General features: G+C 40.3%; 2 protein-coding genes across 3 annotated transcripts; both read right to left on the bottom strand.

Annotated features, from left to right (window-relative positions):
* Positions 1-1,659: 1,659 nt before the first annotated feature.
* Positions 1,660-7,419, bottom strand: ruvbl2 (RuvB-like AAA ATPase 2). The gene is made up of 14 exons (XM_073479384.1): positions 7,365-7,419; positions 6,022-6,076; positions 5,833-5,888; positions 5,413-5,554; positions 5,104-5,233; positions 4,953-5,019; positions 4,693-4,799; positions 3,919-4,012; positions 3,604-3,822; positions 3,402-3,520; positions 2,981-3,100; positions 2,770-2,899; positions 2,514-2,628; positions 1,660-2,020 (listed from the first exon to the last, which is right to left on the bottom strand). The coding sequence occupies exons 2-14, from the start codon at positions 6,074-6,076 to the stop codon at positions 1,995-1,997; spliced, it is 1,380 nt and encodes a 459-aa protein (XP_073335485.1). The 5' UTR covers positions 7,365-7,419; the 3' UTR covers positions 1,660-1,994.
* Positions 7,420-10,688: 3,269 nt separating this feature from the next.
* On the bottom strand, positions 10,689-17,896 carry ftr83 (finTRIM family, member 83). Of its 2 annotated transcripts, none has more exons than XM_073479773.1 (8): positions 17,839-17,896; positions 14,713-15,329; positions 14,195-14,290; positions 13,769-14,002; positions 13,362-13,521; positions 13,204-13,260; positions 12,122-12,190; positions 10,689-11,305 (listed from the first exon to the last, which is right to left on the bottom strand). In XM_073479773.1, exons 1-8 carry the CDS (start codon positions 17,867-17,869, stop codon positions 10,779-10,781), a joined length of 1,791 nt encoding a protein of 596 aa, XP_073335874.1. In that variant the 5' UTR covers positions 17,870-17,896; the 3' UTR covers positions 10,689-10,778. The 2 variants fall into 2 exon arrangements, with proteins under 2 accessions (XP_073335874.1, XP_073335875.1); XM_073479774.1 differs by having other exon boundaries at positions 14,713-15,310; positions 17,839-17,891.
* Between the last annotated feature and the right edge of the window lie 2,553 nt (positions 17,897-20,449).

The following is a 20,449-nucleotide window of genomic DNA, read 5'->3' as shown; positions in this document are numbered from 1 at the left end:
ATCTGCTCTAATTGGTCGAGTAAGAAATGTAGCTTCTTGGTAGAGGGCTGTAGGTGATGTTCATGACTGGGAGTATGGCCGTGGTTTTAATAAAATTCCTGAAATAAGTCTGATTGATTGAAAGTAGATTTAACGAAATGTCAACCTACTGCAATATGAAATACTTTTCATCATTTAATGCTGTGGTTTTAGAATAAATTATATTTAGCAACCAATGAAACACCTGACAAAAAATGGTCTTAAAATGACAATAAAACCATTTATCTAAATTATTTGTGGGACAATATATCACCCAACATAAGTAGTTATCGTTACAGGTCTAATTGTGACCGCTTTTACAGTGTTAAAACTGGAATTTGTTGTCAGTGTCATTTTAAAACCGTGATTCAGGAACATTTTCTCAATTTTTCTTGAAAAGTCAACCATTTTCAGATGAATTAAACATAAACCTAAAATGGAAAAACACTACAAACAAGGTTGTGATGATGGGATCTGCAGCACTATAATTATCTGAATACAGAAGAATCTAGGTGTGAGGAAGTCTGTAGTGTGTGTGTGTCAGAGCAAGGTAGCACCTACAGTGTATCAGACTGGGTGTGAGGTTGAGGTGTGGATTAACTGCAGTCATTTACAGTATGAGCCCACACCCATCATACAGTAAGGAGGCTTCAACCAATCAATGCAGCTGGAAGATATTTTTAGGCCATCAGAAATGCTGTTTGACTCGCTTATTGAAAAACATGGATGTGGCTCAGTGCAGTTTGTGCATTGTATTGTTTGCTGAAAAGACGTCTTCAAGAGATGTCTTTGGGTGCCACCTTGTGGTGACAATTTCAAACTATATCACACTTTTGTCTCAAGTTCATTTGTTATATTTAGTATGTTCTGTTAATTGAGTTTCAGTTTCTCATGATGCCAGGTATTTAAACTGTTTCTCTTAAGGGTTGTTTCAAAATTCTGCCATAAGCCAAACTATTGTAAAGAATAAAGAAATTAAGCCACACAAGCACCTGACACGTGTTTTAAGTTAACACCTTACTGCAGTCATGTGCAGGTACCTCAGGACACTGTGACATCATTATTGGGTGTAGTTATAGGTGCAAAAGAGCACATTACTGTTCCACACGTGTTGCTGGCTGCAGTCAGAGGTGAAACAAGACACGAAACCAGGAATGGCAGAGAATCACTGCTTTTCATCGTGGTGTTAAGATACCCTGAGCTGAGGCTAATATGAGGCTTTAGCAGCGTGAATTAGACAAATCAAGATTAACTTGAAGATGAATTTGTAAAGTCGGACAAGGCACTAATACGGCAGCAGGCTTAAGGATTTTCTTCTCACAAAGGGGTGAAAATTTTTGTTTTGGCAATTGTATTTATTAATTTATGGTTTATTTGATAGGGACAGAGCTTTCCATGCAAATATTGAGGAGTTCCAGAAAGGTTTTAGTCTTTGATGCTAGGTCACTGGGCTAACAGCAGTCTTGGTTGGATATACTTTTAAGTACCACAACTGAGTGAGGCTGTTGAAACTGCTGTGGGTCGTATTATTCATGTAAAATGAAACAAAAGTTGTGGTACGATGTTCTGATTTATCTTTTCTCCTGAATTAAATATGTCATGTAGCATTCAAGATTAAGTGAGAAACAAGCAGACAAATCATCAAAGTGTGCTTACAAAAGCCTGTTTAATCATTTTCATAAAAATAAACCATGTAAAGATAAGTCAACAAAAGAAAACACTGAAGGAATGGAAGGCCTCGATGAAGAACAGCATCATGGTAAATTTAGAATTAAGTCACAGTTCAGTGTTGAATTTGAACAAAGTTGAACAGAGAAGAAAAATATGGGGAAATTCAGTGATATGAATACATCTGAATTCTATCTTCAATGTCTCCTAAAGTTGAAGTAAAATCCAGTTCTGAATTGACTCCAACAGCAGAGGGGAATGACAACGTAAAAACTTCAGAGAGAAAGAAAAGAAAGTGCTCGTCTTCATTAAGAGGTGTCCATCTGACCCGTTTCTGAAATGTAAGAACAGATACATCACGCTTATTCACCATCTCACGTAGAATTCAGATCTTTTTTGTAGAAACATCATTCACCTTCTTTTTAAATGTACATATCACATTCTGTTTTGCATTTTCTAAAAGGCCTTGTTTAATTTTTTATTTTAAAATTATAAAATGAGAGGGCTGAGGTTACTAGAGAACCACTGAGCTGAGCTGGAATTTTTTCCTTTGTATATACCTTTTTTCTTATCGCTCTCGCTTTCTGCTTTGCTGTGAAACTACAGAACAATCAGCACTACGCAGAACAGTTTTAATAAGCATGTCAAAACTGAAATCCTCTCTAATGACTGCAGCAGATAACAGCAGGTGCCCCTGGCTTAGAATCTGTTTCAGCATTTTGAAGCATTGCTTGACTTTGATATTACTTTACAGCATCAAAGTGAACAGTTGCTGTGTGGGATGCAAAGCCAAGGATTTACTAGCAGAGGACTAATAGAAAACTCACGTGTTTCGTTAAAGAGGAAGGAATCCTGATACTCCTTCATGTATTGAGAGGATCTGGCCTCATCCAGGAACAGTGAGTAAACCCTTTTGATGTCCTCCACCTGGACTTCTGTCCCCTGGAGAAGCCAAAACACACAGATGACATCAACACACAGGCTACAGGAATTCATGACTAAAGAAATGCATGTAAATATTCATAACAAGGACTTTAGATGCGTTATAGCTGAAAACACTCTGGTTGTTCAGACTGAGCTTACCTTGCGTTTGCGACACACCAGTCCAGCAGTGCTGATCAGCTGGATGGCGTAGCGCAGCGATGTCTCCATGCCGATGCGAGTCAGGACGGTGTGAGCCTCCTCGCTCAGCTCCACATCCTCCTCCTCACACCTGAAATGAAACCATGCAGGTTTACTTCCCTTTTTTAACACTGATAAGAAGCAAACACAGATGATGAACGCAGATTCTCACCTGATCTTGAGGATCTGCCTCGTCTCTTTTTCGGTGTAAGGGGAGGTGGCGATAATGAGCAGGCGGTCGAGCAGGTCGATGGGGATGCCATGAGGGCTCTGATAGTTTGTGCCACGGATTCTGAGAAACAAAAGAGTGGATACTTAGTTATATCTTTAATATTCAGGGTTAAAAGCGACACAAGAAATATAGCATAATATATTTAGCCACATTTTTGATCATTCTCAGGATGAAAAGCTTATTCAGATAAATTTTAAAACTAGAACTCAGTATTTTTACAATAGTCAAATCAAAAAGCCAGATATATAGGTTATAAGAAATAAAGTTCTCCAAATGATGGTATCAGGGGAAAAATATCCGTATTGGTGTACTCCTAAATGAGACCCCTCAGATGGAAAGAAAGTGTAGGCGTAAACAGTACCGAGTGATGCCTCTGTTGGTGGCCATGATGAGAACTGGGGACAAGTCACTCTCCAGGGCTCGGTTCAGGAAGGAAAAGCACTCCATGTCCAGCATATGGACCTCGTCAATAAATAACACCTGAGGCCACAAATGTATAAACTTAGTCAAGTACAATCACAGAGAAAGCAAATATAAATATACACACATGTAGTTGAACCTACCCCAGGAATGATCTCGGCCTTGCCTTCTTCCCTCCACTCACACACTTTGGCATTAATCTGCTCGCGGACTTCAGACTTGATCTCTCCGGTGTCGCCGGAGAAGAGAGCAAGGAAGCCTTGTGTGCGGCTGTTGATGACGTCAATCTCGTGGAGGGACACCGTGTGGACCACTTCTTTCCTTTTCTGCAGCTCTCCCTCTGGACACTGCACAAACTGAGTCTACAAGGACAACACACACAAGGCCATGGTCATTGAAATTCTACTTTAGTTTGCGAGTGTGAATTAAAGACTGAAGCAGTGAAATCTTATCGATACCTGAGCTCCCATGGCATCATAGTCTCTGGCTCTGGTGAAGGAGCGACCCAACTTGCTGATCTTTCCAGTGGCTTTGTCAATGGTGATAACATCTCTGAGAGGAAACGCAGAGAGAGAGAGTAAGTCACATACGGCTGTCTGACAGGCCTCAGTGATCCTGATTATGGATGTACGTGATTAGTCAGCCAGCTGGTTAAACTTATTATCACTGTATTATTGTACACATTTCTGTTGCATATTAACATAATTAGTAAATGAAATGTCATGTTTTCCAAGTCAACTGTTGCCTTACAAAAATAACACCCATTAATTGTTGCATCTAAGATGTTACACCTATTACTGGTAGTTGTTCTCACGACTGATAATTATTTTTTACCATATTTGCTATGGGATAGCATTCACCCAATGAAAATTCCATTGTAATTATCAGGCATGTTTCCTTAATATTTCTTGTTATGTTTAAAATTGTTTATTTGTTAACTTTTTTCAGTGAGTTTTCATGTTTTTAGGATAATGTACAATGTTCATATTGCATGGCACAAAGACTTTAAAATAGGATTTGGTTATTGAAGAATGTGATGAAAGGTTTCAAATGGCTCTTAATAACATACAAAATTTCTGGGGGGACTACGTTTACCCTTATAGATTAAATTGTGCTCAATTTCAAATGTTTTATCACTTATAGACTAGTCGGTTATTCTAAGGAGGAAATTAGTTCCGAGGCACATCCCTAATCATGATATGTAAAGATGAAATAACAACAGATTTACTCACCCTGCTTGAACCTTTTCTTTACTGAGACTGTCAATCATCTTGTTGCCCAAGTCATATACCGTCTCCATCTCAGTGGTCTTTAGAGTCAACTTGCCCACCTTTGCACCCTGAGAGACAAAAGTAAACATGTAAGTTTGTCTTTGATGACAGCACAGTGTGTAGGAACTCAAATAGTGTATTCTGTGAAATATTTTCCAAGGCAGGCCTAAAAGAATAACTGTATAAGGCAGTACGATATAAGTGCACTTATAGCAGCCTACCGTTCCAGTGGCTGGTCTATCAATCTGGATTTCTACCACCTCTCCTTCAATGATCTCTGTCTCTTCTCTGTAGAAAGAAACCCATTATTAGAAGCCATTTATTTCAAACATTGAGAATTACTAAACATAATAATTGTGTTTGCTCGCTCACTTGATCCTCACTCCGATGGCTTTTCTAAAAGCTTGGCTCAGTGCCTCGGTCTTGCTCATCTCCAGGGAGAAGATCTCACTACCGGCCAGCGCTGTGAAGGGTGTATCAGGGCCAAGAGACTGGGCGATGCCTGCATAGAAAAAATCTCAGCTGAATGTATACTCAGCTACAGCATGTGGGAGCAGGAACTCTTGTTTTGATGAAAACATAACATAGGCCAATTACATCAATGCAAGGCAACAATATGACTTCCAGGGGAGGACGATGAAATGATATTGTGTTCTGGAAAGCCTCCAATGTGGCCCTTACCCATAGCGATGGCAGTCTTTCCTGTGCCAGGTTGGCCAGCGATCAGCACTGCTCTGCCAGCGATGTGGCCATCTTTGATCATCTCCAGAATGACCCCTGCTGCCCGACGGGAGGCCAGCTGGCCAACCATCCCCTGAGACACCTGCAGGTGAACAGGAACAGGTACACTTGAAGCCAAATTTGACACATATTAATGCACATCATTCTGTGCTGTGATTTAATGTATCTGTTGAATCTACAACATTGCTGCTTATAATCCTATACTGCGGTAGTCTAACAGTTACTTGACATGTACTTTTAATCCAGGTAAACAGGCTTTCCTTATAGATATATACACTAAAGACATCTCTTTAGATGTTAAATGCCAGCTAAAGAACCGAACAAGTCCAACAGCTACATACTATAAAGTCTCAACCCTACCTGTCTCGGTTCCAATGCATCATCCAAACCAAGGCCACGAATGTGAGAGTGTGCTCCTAAACACAAGATAGAAATGAACATGTTAAAATCAAACACATTTGGAAGATCAGAAACCATATTTATCAATCATTAACTTGTGTCTGTAAACAGCTGAACTGTCAAGGTCCAAGTGGAAATGTGGATTCTTACCAATTCTCTCGATCCGTGTGATGTCACGAACCTCTGGAACCTTTGTAGTCGCCATCTTTAACATAACAAAAATAATGAATCGTTACAAAAAATGAATACTACTCCCAGCCTTTTTACTCTCTTTATCATTGGAAAAAGACCTAGTTGTCTGAGGTTAAGGGACAATGTTATAACACTGAAACAAAGGAGCAGGCAAAAGTTGGCTAAAAAGTATTTGTGACTGTTGCAACAGAAATTCAGATCTTTGTACTGAATTTTGCTCACAACACAACAGGGGAAATGCTAATTATTACGATCCTCAAGAACAACATATCATCTTAGAGAAATACCACCACATTTATTAGTGGCTTACACCTTCTAAAAAGGCATCCAAAACCTGAAAGGGTCTCCGTCTTGTGCAACTGGTAGCTGACTGCACCTGATATTAGGCCACAGCCAGGAGTGAAGAAGGCTTCTGATTTAACAGTATGGAGAAATAATCATACATACTGAACAGTTTTGTACAGGAATACTCTGGAAGATATGCTGATAGCAGCATCTTAAAAACGTTTTCTATGTTGTCAAAACAGGGCAAATAGGCTGTTGCTGAAGAATGGACACCTATAACCTGCACTGATTAGACGGAGTTAGATTTTTGGTTCATCAAACTCCAATAAAAGTAAAAGTCACATGGATTTTTCAATATAATAATCCAGATTTCATATACTTTCCAATCTTGTTTGCAAAAGCCCAGTGCCTGATTTTTTTCAGTATGTGTGTAAGTGACTCCTGGATCAGGGAGATTTCCATGGACGCTTTGTACCTCTTGATGATGCTTTAGTTTTTACTAAACAGAAACAGAAAAGGCTTCAGGTTTCACCCCTGGTTTTAGAGCTAACATTAAGTTAGTGAAGCGAGCTGGAGCTCATGAATTTAACTTACAGGAGTCTGTCTTAGCCAGTCGGTTGTCATAGTGACAATTATAACGCATGTCACAACACAAGGAGATAGTAACGTTTAACACATTGCCGTGCCTTTAAATTTGTCGCATTTGTCTTTTTTAATAAAACAACACCCACCTCGGTTTTCAGAAACATGGAATTGACTCATATTATATGCGGAAGTCACTCATTTTACATTTTTTTCCTCGACTATTCTATGCTAACGCTAGCTAATGTGATGTTAGCAAACTAGCTAGCTCCATTCATTGTTTTTTTGACTCCAGTAACTACCATTACTCGCTGCCTCTTGATTCTAGAGCGAATAGCGAGGATATGAATGATAGAAAATATGTTTCTGTATCTGAATGTGAAGGCCCAAAGTCTGAAGTATTTATTACAGTTATCATATAAATGTAAACTCACCTGTGCAGCCACACTTGTGGAAATGTGAGAATGCGGCGCTTCTTTCTGATGGTACGCAGGGTAAATTGTCCCGGAGAGAAACAAATGCTTTTTCTACATAGGCACAGAGGCGGGCTGCCCTCTACAGACACGGAGGAAGAGGTAATGATGGAAACAAAACACTAGAATCTGTTAGTTAAACTACAGGTCAGTTAATAGGTTACTTGTTGGTGGTGGGGCTGCTGTTCGTTTGTGAACTTTTGGATCAGAGACTGCGAATTTAAGCCTGTTACACTACTGACGATAAATGCGAGGACCGCATGGTTCTTGTCTTCATTTGGTGTCCCGAAGAAAGTTAATTTACTAATTCATTAGAAGGTGAGGAAAGACACTATATACTGTTCTTTAATGATGATGATAAAATTAAGAATGGTAATAATAATAATAATAATAATGATAATAATAGTAATAATAATAGTAATAATAATTATTTTAAATAAAACATTTGTATCTAAAGATGGAAACTATGGAAGCTTATTCCCGCCAGTTAAAGATAAAAGAAGCCATAATTATGAGATTTAGAAGTCGATGGTGGGATTAGAAAGTTAGTATATGCCTAGTTATGAGATAAAAAGGTGAGATTTTGAGTTAAAAGTCATAATGGTGTAATAAAAAGTCATAATTATGAGATTTAAAAGTCTAAATGACTTGATAAACAGTCAAAGTGTATGAGATACAAACATTATAATCATGAGGAAGATGATCAACATTTATCTCATCATTCTGACTTTTTATCTTATAACTATGACTCACCATGGAAAGAAGAAGTTTTCATCAATTACTTTTCTTTAACTTGTGGAAATGGGCTCATTGGTTCATTGACTGCATTACATGTTTCCTTTCACTCTTGGTGGTGCAAAATGGCAGGTAGGCCTATGTAATCACTTCACACAATGTAGGATTTACAGAACTAACTTGTACAAAGTACAGAGATAGGTAGGTTGTCCAGCAAGGTAGCCTGTAACATGCTGTTTACTGTAATCCCATTAAGAAAGAGTATGGTCTGTGTTTGCAAGGTCTAGGCCACATAAACTGAACCAGTACTATGTAGCATGTGAACACTATGGTGTCATGCCACACTATATTGTTGTGTTTCAAAATATTTTGATCTCCAGCAGTAAATCATCTCCCTACACAGAGGCTTCCCCAGAGTTGGGTGACAGACGACAGTTTTGGTAAGCACTGCATACATTTCTCCAGTAGAGGTAGCAAGGCTCACGTGTGATTTTACAGGTTGTGCAGGGCAGCTCCAACAGCCCAAGTCACAGCAAATGAACACTGATGACTGCCCACTGGATAAACTTACACAATCTATCAATAGTAACTTCACTCTGTATGTAAAAACTCAGTAACTCATGGCTTTTAACATGCTGCTCTTTACCAGCTTTCTGTGTGTATAAATCAAATAATACAAAATGACAATATATTAGTTGTTTATTGGCCATTTGGATGTATCTGCATAAAGGGGAAACTAAAACCTTTTGATGAGAACGTTTCAAATACATGGGAATTGAGATCAATTAATGAGTCTCTACATATTTACCAAAATTGCATTGTCCCTCACTTATGTAATGTAAGTCTGCATGCTGTCTTTTAGTCTCAGCCCCATGATCGGGGAAATTGAAACTGACCATAACCTTAAGTCTCTGGAGGAGTGCTTCATATCCTCTCTGCTGTATCTTCAAAGTTCCCCCTAAAGGCCGCAGTTTTAGGATTCCACAATCTAGACTCACTTCAGTCCAGCATCACAAGAGACTACTGAACATTACAGAGGTCAGAACTGAAACACAACTTTTTGTTTTTAATTGTCAACAGCCGTGATGTTTCCCGCTGTCTAATCATTGGCTTGTGTTTTGTCTTCTGTCAAGTTAGGTGTTGTCATTATTAAAGTCCCAGACCCCTTAAAACAAACATGGCAGTACAGTCTTATGATAGGCTATTACAGGCCCTTTATGGGGGGGCTAAATATTTTTCCTTGGAGAGCCAAAACTACCTGACTGACTTCCTATGCAGTGTCCCTGCCCACTATGTTGAGATTGTGAAAAATAAGTAATAATAATGGATCCCACATATTTAAAAAGCACATAGTTCTACATAAAAGAACAAAATAAAAAGCTATTTATATCACAATTTTGTACTTAATTTAAACATTTTTGCTTGAAACATCTGGTGGGACAAATCAAACTTTATGGCAGGCCAACTCTGACCTGCGGGCCCCACTTAAGACGGTCCTGGAAGAAATTTGGAAAGAGAGAAAATATAGTTTTAGCACCTACAGTAATGAAGTCGAACTCATGTGCTGAAATAAAAAGCTCATGAGTTTATCACTACTATAACTGCCTAAATCCAGCCCTTTAAAAAATAACTTATTATCTTTAGAGGGAGACTGGACCGTACCTTAGTCGAGCATACCACAAACATTTGAGATTGCTGCTTGATGCTGTTCAACCATCTGTGAACTCGGGAGCCTCTCAGTCACACCTCGCCTGCTCATGTGCAATTCCTCTCAAACCTCCACAAAACCAACACTGCTGTTCACTAATCCCTCACTCATAGTCTCACAACACATGCACTTCATTTCACTTATTCTGAATGTTATAGGTAACGCAAACACTAAAATGAAAATTCAGTCATTATCTACCGACCTCCATGGAAAATAGGGTGAAGTGTCGCAGTCCACAAAGCATTTTAGGAACTTCACAGAAAAACATATGGTAAAGATGATTGAATTTTAATTTTTGGATGAACTTTTCCTTTAAGGCATAGTAGATGTGGTTTGTCATCTTACTGACCAGAAAGCTGGATATAGAGATCTTCACTGAAAAGCTGCCGTTCATTCTCTACACCTATTTATTAAAACCTATTAAACACTCAAAGATAACATTGAGTCTGATTAGATGAACCTAGAATAATGAATGTAGAGTTTTCAGCTACATATTTGAGAGGTTATTCACCTGTGAAGCAAAAGTTTGATTACAGAAGTCTTGAAAAAAAAAAAAAAGTGAAAATACACACAGTATATCGTTTTCATAAAATGTTTATTGATAAAAATAAGTCATAAAAATAAATGATTGATAAAAATAAGTAAATATTGATAAAAGTCTATCGTAATCTATATAAATGATCACATTCCTTTCAATGTACAGCCTTCATTATTCAAAATTATAATTTAAATGCTCCTTCACTTTATACACCTGATCTTACATTTCACACGTTAATTGGCAAAATATTCACAGCCATCAAGTAAAGTTCCCCTTATACATCGTCTAAAAAATACACCACATATCCAATCTTAAAAGTAATAACATGTCAGAATAGTTATGCTTTTGTTCTGTAAATCTGAATCACAGTTGTACATGGATCATTGTTATTTCATCACAGCTGGATGAGGTTGATGGCCGACTCGTACCAAACCCAGAAGCCTGGATAGATAGGCTCATTAAAGGTGGCCTTGAAGCGGTGGATGAGAGACATTTTGTCCCCCACAGTGTAGAAAGAGAGGGTCCCCCCGGCGTGGTCTAGGAACACCCCTATACGTGACGAGTAGGGTGCGCTGACCTCGACCTGGTCTTTGTTGTGGCGGGCTGAGTAGCTGGAATCGGAGCAGAAGAGGCTCCAGGACTTGCGGTTGTAGCCGATGCGGCAGGTGTCTCCGTAGCCCGTCCTCTTGATGCCTTTGTAGGAGACTCCGAGGGCCGCCCCCTCTCCACTCCAGTCAACCTCCCAGTAGTAAGCTCCTCCAGAGAGAGGCTCCACACACAGGACCTGAGGCAGGGAGTCAAACCGGGCAGGGTGATCACCGTAGGACTGGGGGTCTCTCTTGAGGGCAGCTTTCCTGTTTCCTCGAGACAAGTAGAGCTGTCTGTAGGCTGTGTTGGGGTCCAGAGTGAGCGGGGTAGCATCTGCATAGATAAATGAAACACTTACTTCACAGGTGGAAACATATTACTTACACTGGATGAGATGATGTAAATGAGGAAACCCAAGACCGACAAAGCTGTTGCTCAGCATAAAGCACCCCTCACCACTGCACCACTATTTCTACTAACTTCTGTCATAGCATGATTGGACTTAAAAGCGGGAGACCCTGTCTGGACACGAAAATCAGACTAATCCCAGGGGTTAGATGTCACCTGCCTGCTGTGTGTGTCCACCTCTGCAGGTCATAGTTGGTGAGCCACCCGGTGGCCTCTGCTAGAGCTGCCCGACTTTTTATCTGGAATGCCAGAGGTATCAACACTGTTTGTGAGTTTGACCACAAACAGAAGTACATCTAACAAAGTTCATCTCTAACTGTAAGGCGAGACCCACAACCGCTGAACCCTGTGTCCAGTTACCTGAAAGGCTATGTAAACAATTTTAGATATTAGTACAAACTGGCCCCTGGCAATTTGCTTAAAACAAAATTTTAAATTTTTTTTCCAGAGACAATTTCATCATCAGCTTTTAAATAGTTAGTTCAAACAGGGAGGAAGCACCTCACAAATCACAAAGCTGCGTAAGCGCCAGCTAATACATTCATAATCAGTCCCAGTCTCTGTCGACACTGCAGCACATACAGTAGTAACAAAAATCAGATTTTGTGGTCAGCCACAGGGTCTGACAGAGAACTTCATCAGCATCTAATTTGCCTGATGCACTGAAGTGAGCAGGGAGAGCAGTGATCTGTGTCAGCGCAGAAAACCAGAAAGCAGAATGAGGCTGAAGCTCTGACTCACATTTCAGGAAATCCTCCCTGTACTGAGGTTCCTGGACTGGGACAGACTTGTACATGGGAGCTTCGTCACCTGTGGAAGTAAACATGTGTATCATGTCAGAAAATAGTAATCATGGTATAATGTATTATAATGTTTGTTTCTAGTAGTGATCTATAATGACTTTCTATTACATAATGCTATCAATGACAGACAATTAACCATCAGTAACTGCACAATCAGGATCAAAACGCTCAATTCACATAGAAATGCACACAGCCCGTATCAAAAACAGTGCCTTTAAACAAGCTGTCAGGACTTCTGTAAGGTTGTGATATAACAACTTTACAGCCACACCCCCAACACAGGTGTGGTTGCACAAACACTGACAGAGCTGATGCATAACATGATGGGCAGTGCCAGCTCAAACCTGTGACAGCTGAACAATTAGAGCAGACAGTGCTTTTTTGGGATGGGGGCCTTAAAGAGACAGAAGCTAAATCAGAGCATTAGGATAAAGGGTGAATAGACGGACAGTATGAGCAAAATAATGTGTATTTTACATCATTTTTCCTCATTATTGTCATCATTAAAGCATCAAACATTTTCTAGTAGACACCCAAAATAAAATTAAGAACCTGAACATTTTCATATATGGGACCTTTAACCTAGGTCTATAAAAACCGTCATCATCAATCAAGCTCATGTCAAAGACTGTGCAGCTAAGCCCAATTCTAATTTAGAGGAGTGTGTTAATGTAAACTTGCTGGCACTTTGGCCTCCTAACCAAAGTAAACATTTAACCCTGCAGCAACGGAGTGACCTCTTGTTACCCTCTAATGAATGTCATTCTCCAGCCATGACCAAACATCAAACAAGATTGCACAAAGCCCTATTGAGGACAAGGGAAACTGTAAATCTACCCAACTTCCCTGAGTCAAAGTATGCTTAACTTTCAGTTTGGGTCCATGTTATTTCTTAATACCGTAGCTCCACATGTTTTATGAATTGTCTAAAAGTAAATTGCACCAATGTGTCTACCACATTACTTTTGTCCACATAAAGTCAACAATATGCAATTTATTTCTCTTGAGTGGCTGACTCACTTTTCACAGACCGTCTCTTTTTGGATTCATCCAGTTGGCAGAAGGTCATCTTGTTAACTGTAAAAAAGTAAAAGATATATTTTTTAAATATATTAACATGGTTCACACTGATTCAAGAGGTTTGAACACCAAGGACTTCATGCAGTCTCTTTACTCACCTGCCTTGGCTACCTTAACCAGCTCATCATTGCTGAATTCATTCAGGTGCTGTTTCATCTCAGAGACGGCCTTAGTGACCGGGCCGAAGGTGAAGTAGGGGTTGACGGTCACTGTAGGCAGCTCCTCAGCCTCCGTCTGAGCTATCAGCATGTGGTAGCTCTGATAAGGACAAAATAGCAACGCAGTCATGATAATGTACTTTAAAGTAGTCTTCTGTTTCTTTTTTTTGTATCATTTTGCACCATCCCACCAATTGTATATTATACAAAGTCTTGGCCTTGTGATTGACTAGTGACCTGTCCAAGATGAAACCTGATGGGATACCTCTACTGCCACCCTGTACCTGTGAAGGAGCTACTAAATCTGTTTTATGAATCCATTGATTGGTTGGTTGGTAGTCAGTTACCTGGATGAAGTGGATGTGGTCCTCAGTGCGGGACAGTGCAGTGATCTCATTGTCTCTCCTCTTCAGATCGGCGATCTCATGGCTCAGTCGCTCCATGTGGCCCTCTGCGTTGTTGAGCGCTGCTTTCTTGTTGGAGGCGATCAGCTTGGTCATCTCCTGCTGCATCCTCTCGATGGCGCGCATCATGTCACTGAACATCTTCTCGCATTCCTGTAGCGCTCTATGGGCTGAGTTCTGCACAGGACACACGGACATAAAGCCATTAATCAACTGGGTGTCACACTGGTTTTACCAGCACACAGAGAGGCTGTCATCACTCCCTACATGAAGGAATGTATGTCTGTGTTGGTAGTTGATTTAACTTTCCATTCAGTGTGAAGTGGCTAGTCTGGTCTTATCTGTCTGATGGATGATGGTGGCACAAACCTTGAGTGAGTCCACAGCTTGTTTTAGTTCCTCCATCTGCTTGAATCGGTCGTGAATCTTCTCCTGGATCTCAGCCTGGGTGGCGCCCAGCCGTTGCTATGAGGGAAACAACAGACATTGTTGATGATGGTAACAGCAATTCCACAAATCAACAAGACAAAAACTGGCAAAACCATCTAATCAAGAAGTTTTTATTTAACTTAAACATTAGACTAACGAATGAATAGCTCAAAGTTGACAGTGGTAGTAGTAGCCTGCATGCAGGTAGCAGTCTTGTGTTTATTCGGGCGTGTCTCACTTCAGGCTTTGTTTTATGGGCTTGTTTAATCTATTGTAATCCGCTCTGTCATGCATGACCTGCCACCCAGCCACTACTACAATGATTCATGACAATTACATGTGTCACCATTGATTCACAGATGAAAAATGCACGGACATGAAACAATACTTGTGATGTTGAGCTAAGCACATGTAAGCAGAGAAACCAGTGTGGTCACTCTAAGCAAAGTGTTGCCTACCTGCTCTTCCGCCCTCTCCTGCTCAGCAGACACCATGTCGTGACCTTTGTGTTCCTTCACCGTGCACAGCACACAGATACACATCTGGTCAGTGCGGCAGAAAAGCTCCAGACCTTTCTGATGCTGGGGACAGATCTGTCTGTCCAGGTGGCCGATCTCGTCCACCAGCTTGTGCCTTTTAAAAGTGGCAGACTCAAAATGGGGCTTGAGATGCTTGTCGCAGTAAGAGGCAAGGCACATCAGGCAGGTCTTGACGGCTTTGTGCTTCTTGCCGATGCAGATGTCACAGCCTACATCCTGGGGTCCTGCGTAGTTGTAGTCAGGGGACGGAGGTGGAGGTGGAAAGGATTCGCTGCTGCGCTGTGGCAATGTGGAGTGCCGGGAGCTTCCCATGCGCCTCGGGGTGGGCCTCTTGCTGTAGGAGACCCTGCACTGTGGGCAGAGGTACGAGCCCGTGTGGTCAGCATGGTCCCAGTATGTCTTCAGGCAAACGGAGCAGAAGATGTGGCCACAAGGGATGGACACGGGATCCCTAAGGTCTTCCTTACACAGGTAGCAGGCGTCCTGATCCGACATGGAGAAAACTTTGGGCTGTTCCCTGTAATGCAGTGAAGATGCTGTGAAGGCAGTAAGTGACTCCTGTCAGCACAGTGGCAAAGTGAACCCACAGGTACGACAGGTGCAAGTTATATAGGGTAAACAGAGGGAGGATAAACTGGTTAAGCCGAAACCAGTCAAACAAGGGCGGGGCCAGTAAAGAACTCTGAATGCCTTCATCAGATACAGAATCCAAGCATTAGATAAAATGTGTGGTCATAAGGTTTGGCCTTGAATAATAAAAGCAAAATTGTAGCTTACGCAATGTTTTTTATTTCATGTAGACACCCTCAGGCCTTGAGGATTTTATATGTTTTTGAGCATGAAAGGCGCTGTTTGGAATAATATTACCTGCTCTCCATAAAATGGTGAATTAAAGCAGCACTGTGTGATTTTGGGGAAGAAAGATCTTCATCGCCTGACTTTTTTTCTGCCTAAACAAACTAAATAAACAAACTTTGTTTTCATGACTGAATAAACAATCTGACCTTAAAAAGGACAACACAATTTCATACTGTTTTACTTGTTTTACTGTTTATATGTGGCGGACCCTGCCACCCTAGCTTCAAACAGTGTTCTGGGGACATTATTTTCCTCTGAGAACAGCTTGTTTATTCAGTTAAGGAACAAATAAATATTTCTGAGTTTGAATTCCTTCACCAAAACTACATAGTGCCCCTTCAAACTACGTCAAAAGCAACTTGGTATCTATCAAACAATGCAGTGTAAAGAAACCACAGGTGTGTCACACTCTACAGTTGAGTGAACTGTAATTGCTGAGTGTTAGAGATTGCCTGGAGACAGACTGTTCCCTTTGGGCATGTGATGATACCTACTCTAGTCACAGAACAAAATGACCTCATGCCAAAGAGATTATTTTCTGCACTTTGACTAATAATTCTACAACTTCTTTTCTGGTGATCAACTGTCATGTCTGGTCAGCAGCAGCCTGCGCAAAGCAATGACTTGTTTCATTGTGATGCGCGTGCGTTTTCTCCGCCTTGGTTGTTGTGGTCTGAGATTTCCCTGACCTTCACCTCACCTGTAACCACAGTTAATTATCAACTCCGTTTTTACTTTGCATTTCATTACCACTGATTTGTTATGAGGTTTAAAGGCAGGCTGCAAGTCTACACTGGAATTTACCGCAGGTCAACCAGAACACCATCGCAACTAAGAAAATGTGCTCGTTGAAAACGATACAATCATAAGAATGTTTTCTTTTCTTAGCTAAACACCTTCCTCTGTAGATTTTACCTTACGGCGAACACACCTCCCGGCCAAGATGGAGTTTCGGGGCTGTTGAAATGGAGATAGGAATGCAACTACACTTGATAGCCCAGATAACAGGAGGGCCGAGAAAGGCTGCTTAAAAGATTCCATTGTGTTAGAGCCAGCAGGGCCAGAGCCGAGTGCCAGGCATTACTGGGTCTGTTGTCCGTCAACAACAGTAACTACGGCTGACATGCAAGACTAAATGTAGCTTCTTATTTGACTAAAGGTTCCACCGAGAGGGTCATGCTCTTCAGTGCAGGTGACACAATGTTGACTGAGATGCGATGTAGTGGTTAGAATAAGATGAAAACTATCAGTGTTAACAAAAACATGAGTTATTTTCAGTTGTAAAATCAATTTGTTTTAATGAAAAGACCCAAATTACTCATTTATTTTCAATTCAGATCTTCATTTCAATTTCAGTAATTTTACCTTTAAAAAGACCTCGAACCAAAGGCGAGGCGATTTATACTACGATTTAATTATTTTGCCGTTTTATTTTAATGGTTTGACAGAATTTATATTCATATTTAATATTCATTGCACACACTGCATGTAAATTAAATCGGTCTGCTCCTATTTCCAATGATAGTTTCAAGTACAACTTAAACAAAAAAAAAACAAAAAAAAAAAACATCATTTATAGGTGAAAACTACACATTCACAGTGACTTGAAGGTTCATCTGACTGCAAACTGAGCTGACTTTCTCGATTATTGCAGTAGCGTTGAAAAGGGCACTACAAGAGGCCTTTAAACTGACACTAAAATTGGAGTTGATTCGATCAAGATATTTTATTATCGTCATCTAGCAAAGCATTTTCCCCTCTTTACAAATTTCTTGCTCTCTTGCTGTACCTGACTTGCTCTTTAACCCTCTACTGCGCACATCCCATTTGTTGGAAGATTAAGCCTCTCTGATAATGCATCAATGATCAAAACCATCATCACACCCATCCCCAAGCAATGTTTGCGTTACCTCAGGGCAACATTGTGTTACAAGGGTTGCAAAACTGATTTAAATAGAGATAACTTAACAATAACAATATGCACATGTGTATGATCCTCTAAAGAAGTATACTGGATAATGTTTTGAGGAAATTATAGCTGCTGTAGTGTGTTGGGACCAGGCAAGAAGAAGGAGAAGAAGATGGATAAAGGAAGATGAGGAAGATAAAAAAGAAATACAGAAGGGTCCACCAGAGAACTGTCTGCACCAAAATGATCATTAAACATCAATGTCATGTGTGTCTCACCACTCAGTCCTGAGCTCCCCCTGCGCTGCATGTTTTAGATGTTTCCCTGCTCCAACACACCTGAATCAAATGAAGGGGTCATTATCAGGCTTCAGGTGACGAGCTGATCATTTGGATCAGGTGTGTAGGAGCAGGAAACATCTACAACATGCAGGGCAGGATTGAAAAACACTTGTCATTCTGCATCAGCTATTGCTCAACTCAACTCAAACCTTCAACACCGAGCCAATTAAATTTATCTTCCCATTCGATATATCATAACACATTGCCATGTGTAGGAATAAAAAAGGTGTGGGGGGGTGTGTGGACCCTGTTTTTAAGAGATGTGGGAGGAGATGGACTTTGCCTTCATAAAACAAAAATATAGACATTTTATGGAGAAGAAAGGCATGTTGGTCGACACTTTGTAGTCTTAATCTTGATATCTGAGGACTCAGTGGTTATGCATGAATTGACTGCACCTACTGAAAATTAATTTAGCCTCAGAATATGTTTCATTCCAGACTGATGAGAGAAAACACGATTACATGTTTTCCCTGAACTTCCTGTGAAAGACAAGAGCTCAGGTCGGCTCTTAATTTGAAGTTTAATCTATGCTGAATAACTTAATGTGCTCATCATGTCTATTTTTTCAGAAGTCCAGCTTTTTGGTTAAAATAATGTTTTCCTCAAACTGTGCACACACACAACCAAACTATACTATTTTGTATGTTATGTGAAATCTGCATATTGTTATCATTACATCGTAAAAATCCTTTTGAATGCAGCTCTGATAATCAGTCAATGTGTGATTTTATTTTATTTATATTATATATTATCATCTGATATTGATAGATATAGATTATAATGCAGAAAAAGATGCTTTGGATAATTTGTAATTATTAAATTCCCAGTAGGTTTATGAACAGTGCACTGATGTCATTTTAGATGATGAAGTTAATTGTTTAACTGTAAAATATCCTGCCTCTGTCACATTTGAGGGTGTGTTTGTGAATGTGTATATCGGCCAATATATCGATGTCAAGTATCGGTTGGGCTCTAGTTTTTTGCTCTTTTCCTGTCTGAGGGTGTGGCGACGACAGAGATGCATGCTAGCAGTGTGCAGCCTTTTTATCCACACTGGGTCTGTTTCAGTAAACTTCAGCTTTGTGTATCTACCAGCATCAACAAATGTGTCCACTGTTTTCCAATAACACTTTTAAATATTGTGTCTTCGTTTTTCTGACTCACACTTAGTGAAGTGGGTCCTTGTTTCCTCTGATCAAACAGCCATTTGTGCTCCCCTGCACTCGGCCTGCAGAAAGCGCCGCACCTTAATGAAGGCTGACCCTTCTCCTTGAACTTGGACTGAGCTGCAGATGACTGTGAAGTTTCTGTCTGCTGCATCGGAGAATGCATTGACTTTCTTAGAAAGGCTTGTTATTAAACCTTAAAAGACTTTTTTTAAAAACGTATCATGCTTCATGCTGACTTTCTCAAATAATAACTTTTTGATTGATTTTGATCATGAGTTAGAAACTCCCAATTAAGTCAGAGCTTTATTCAAAGTTCTGTCCGTTAGCGGCGGTTCTCGACACTAACAGGTAGTTAATCTGTAAGTACAGAGCGCTCCCTCTACTCTGGAGGAAGGAAGGAAAAACTGGCTTATCAGAAACCAGACCAAATATGGAGAGGTGAAACTACCATGTGTATGAAGTAATGCAAGATAGGAGTTGAAGGTGGGGCCAATGTTCCTTTTACAACCTTTGATTTATATTTTTTGCCTACATGAAGCAGGAAATGCAAATTACAAAACTTTGATTTCAAGCCAGTTTCTTTCCAGTAATGGCTCTAATCTTGAACAAAGGACTGACAGAAAAATACTATGAATGGGCTATTAGTACAGAAACCAATAAACAGGGATTCATTGAAATGCAAATTGAAATGTAAATGAGAGGCTATGATGTCAGCAGACACTAGATGTTACAGAGTGAGTCAGGGTGACAGGGCTAAGTTAGGTAACCATGAGAGTGACATTTTTAGAAAAGGAAATAATGCAACATAACTTCGATGAAGCACGCACACAAATATGCAAAACATCCACTGTAACAACACACCTGGACCTGGAAGGAGTGTTCTCATGTGCAAGCGCACCCGTGCATGTGTGCGTTTCCGTTTGGTGTCCCAACCAGGAATATTTTCTTTCTGCTGTACAAACAACTAGTTACAAAAAGAGAAAAAAGTGACCCGACTGGTCTGACTGGACACAGTGTAAATACTGCAGCTCTGGGCTCTTGCTGCTCTGAGACAAACCGCCTCCAGCAAGTTAAACTTTTCATGTTTGAAGTGATAGAAAAAGAGAATGCAGGGATGTTTGAAATGACTTTGAAACTCTGCTCAGCTCACACTGTCTCTGTTTGTTTATTGGGTGGTCCCTCAAATTCCGACAGTACCTTAGGCTGCATTCATGTTTGTCGGACTATAACCGGTTTAAGACAATGGCGATTCTGTCTGACAACAATAGGTGGAAATACAGCTGCCGAGAAGTGTGTGCGCAACTCAGCCGCTGATGAGCCACATGAGAAATTTAAGAGTAAAGGAAACTGAGGGAAATGGAAGCTTTTTCTGGCAC

This window comes from Pagrus major, chromosome 13 (assembly GCF_040436345.1).
Source record: "Pagrus major chromosome 13, Pma_NU_1.0".
Classification (NCBI taxonomy): Eukaryota; Metazoa; Chordata; class Actinopteri; order Spariformes; family Sparidae; genus Pagrus; species Pagrus major.
Note: the sequence above shows the minus strand (reverse complement) of the source record. Positions and strands in the feature narration are given on the sequence as shown.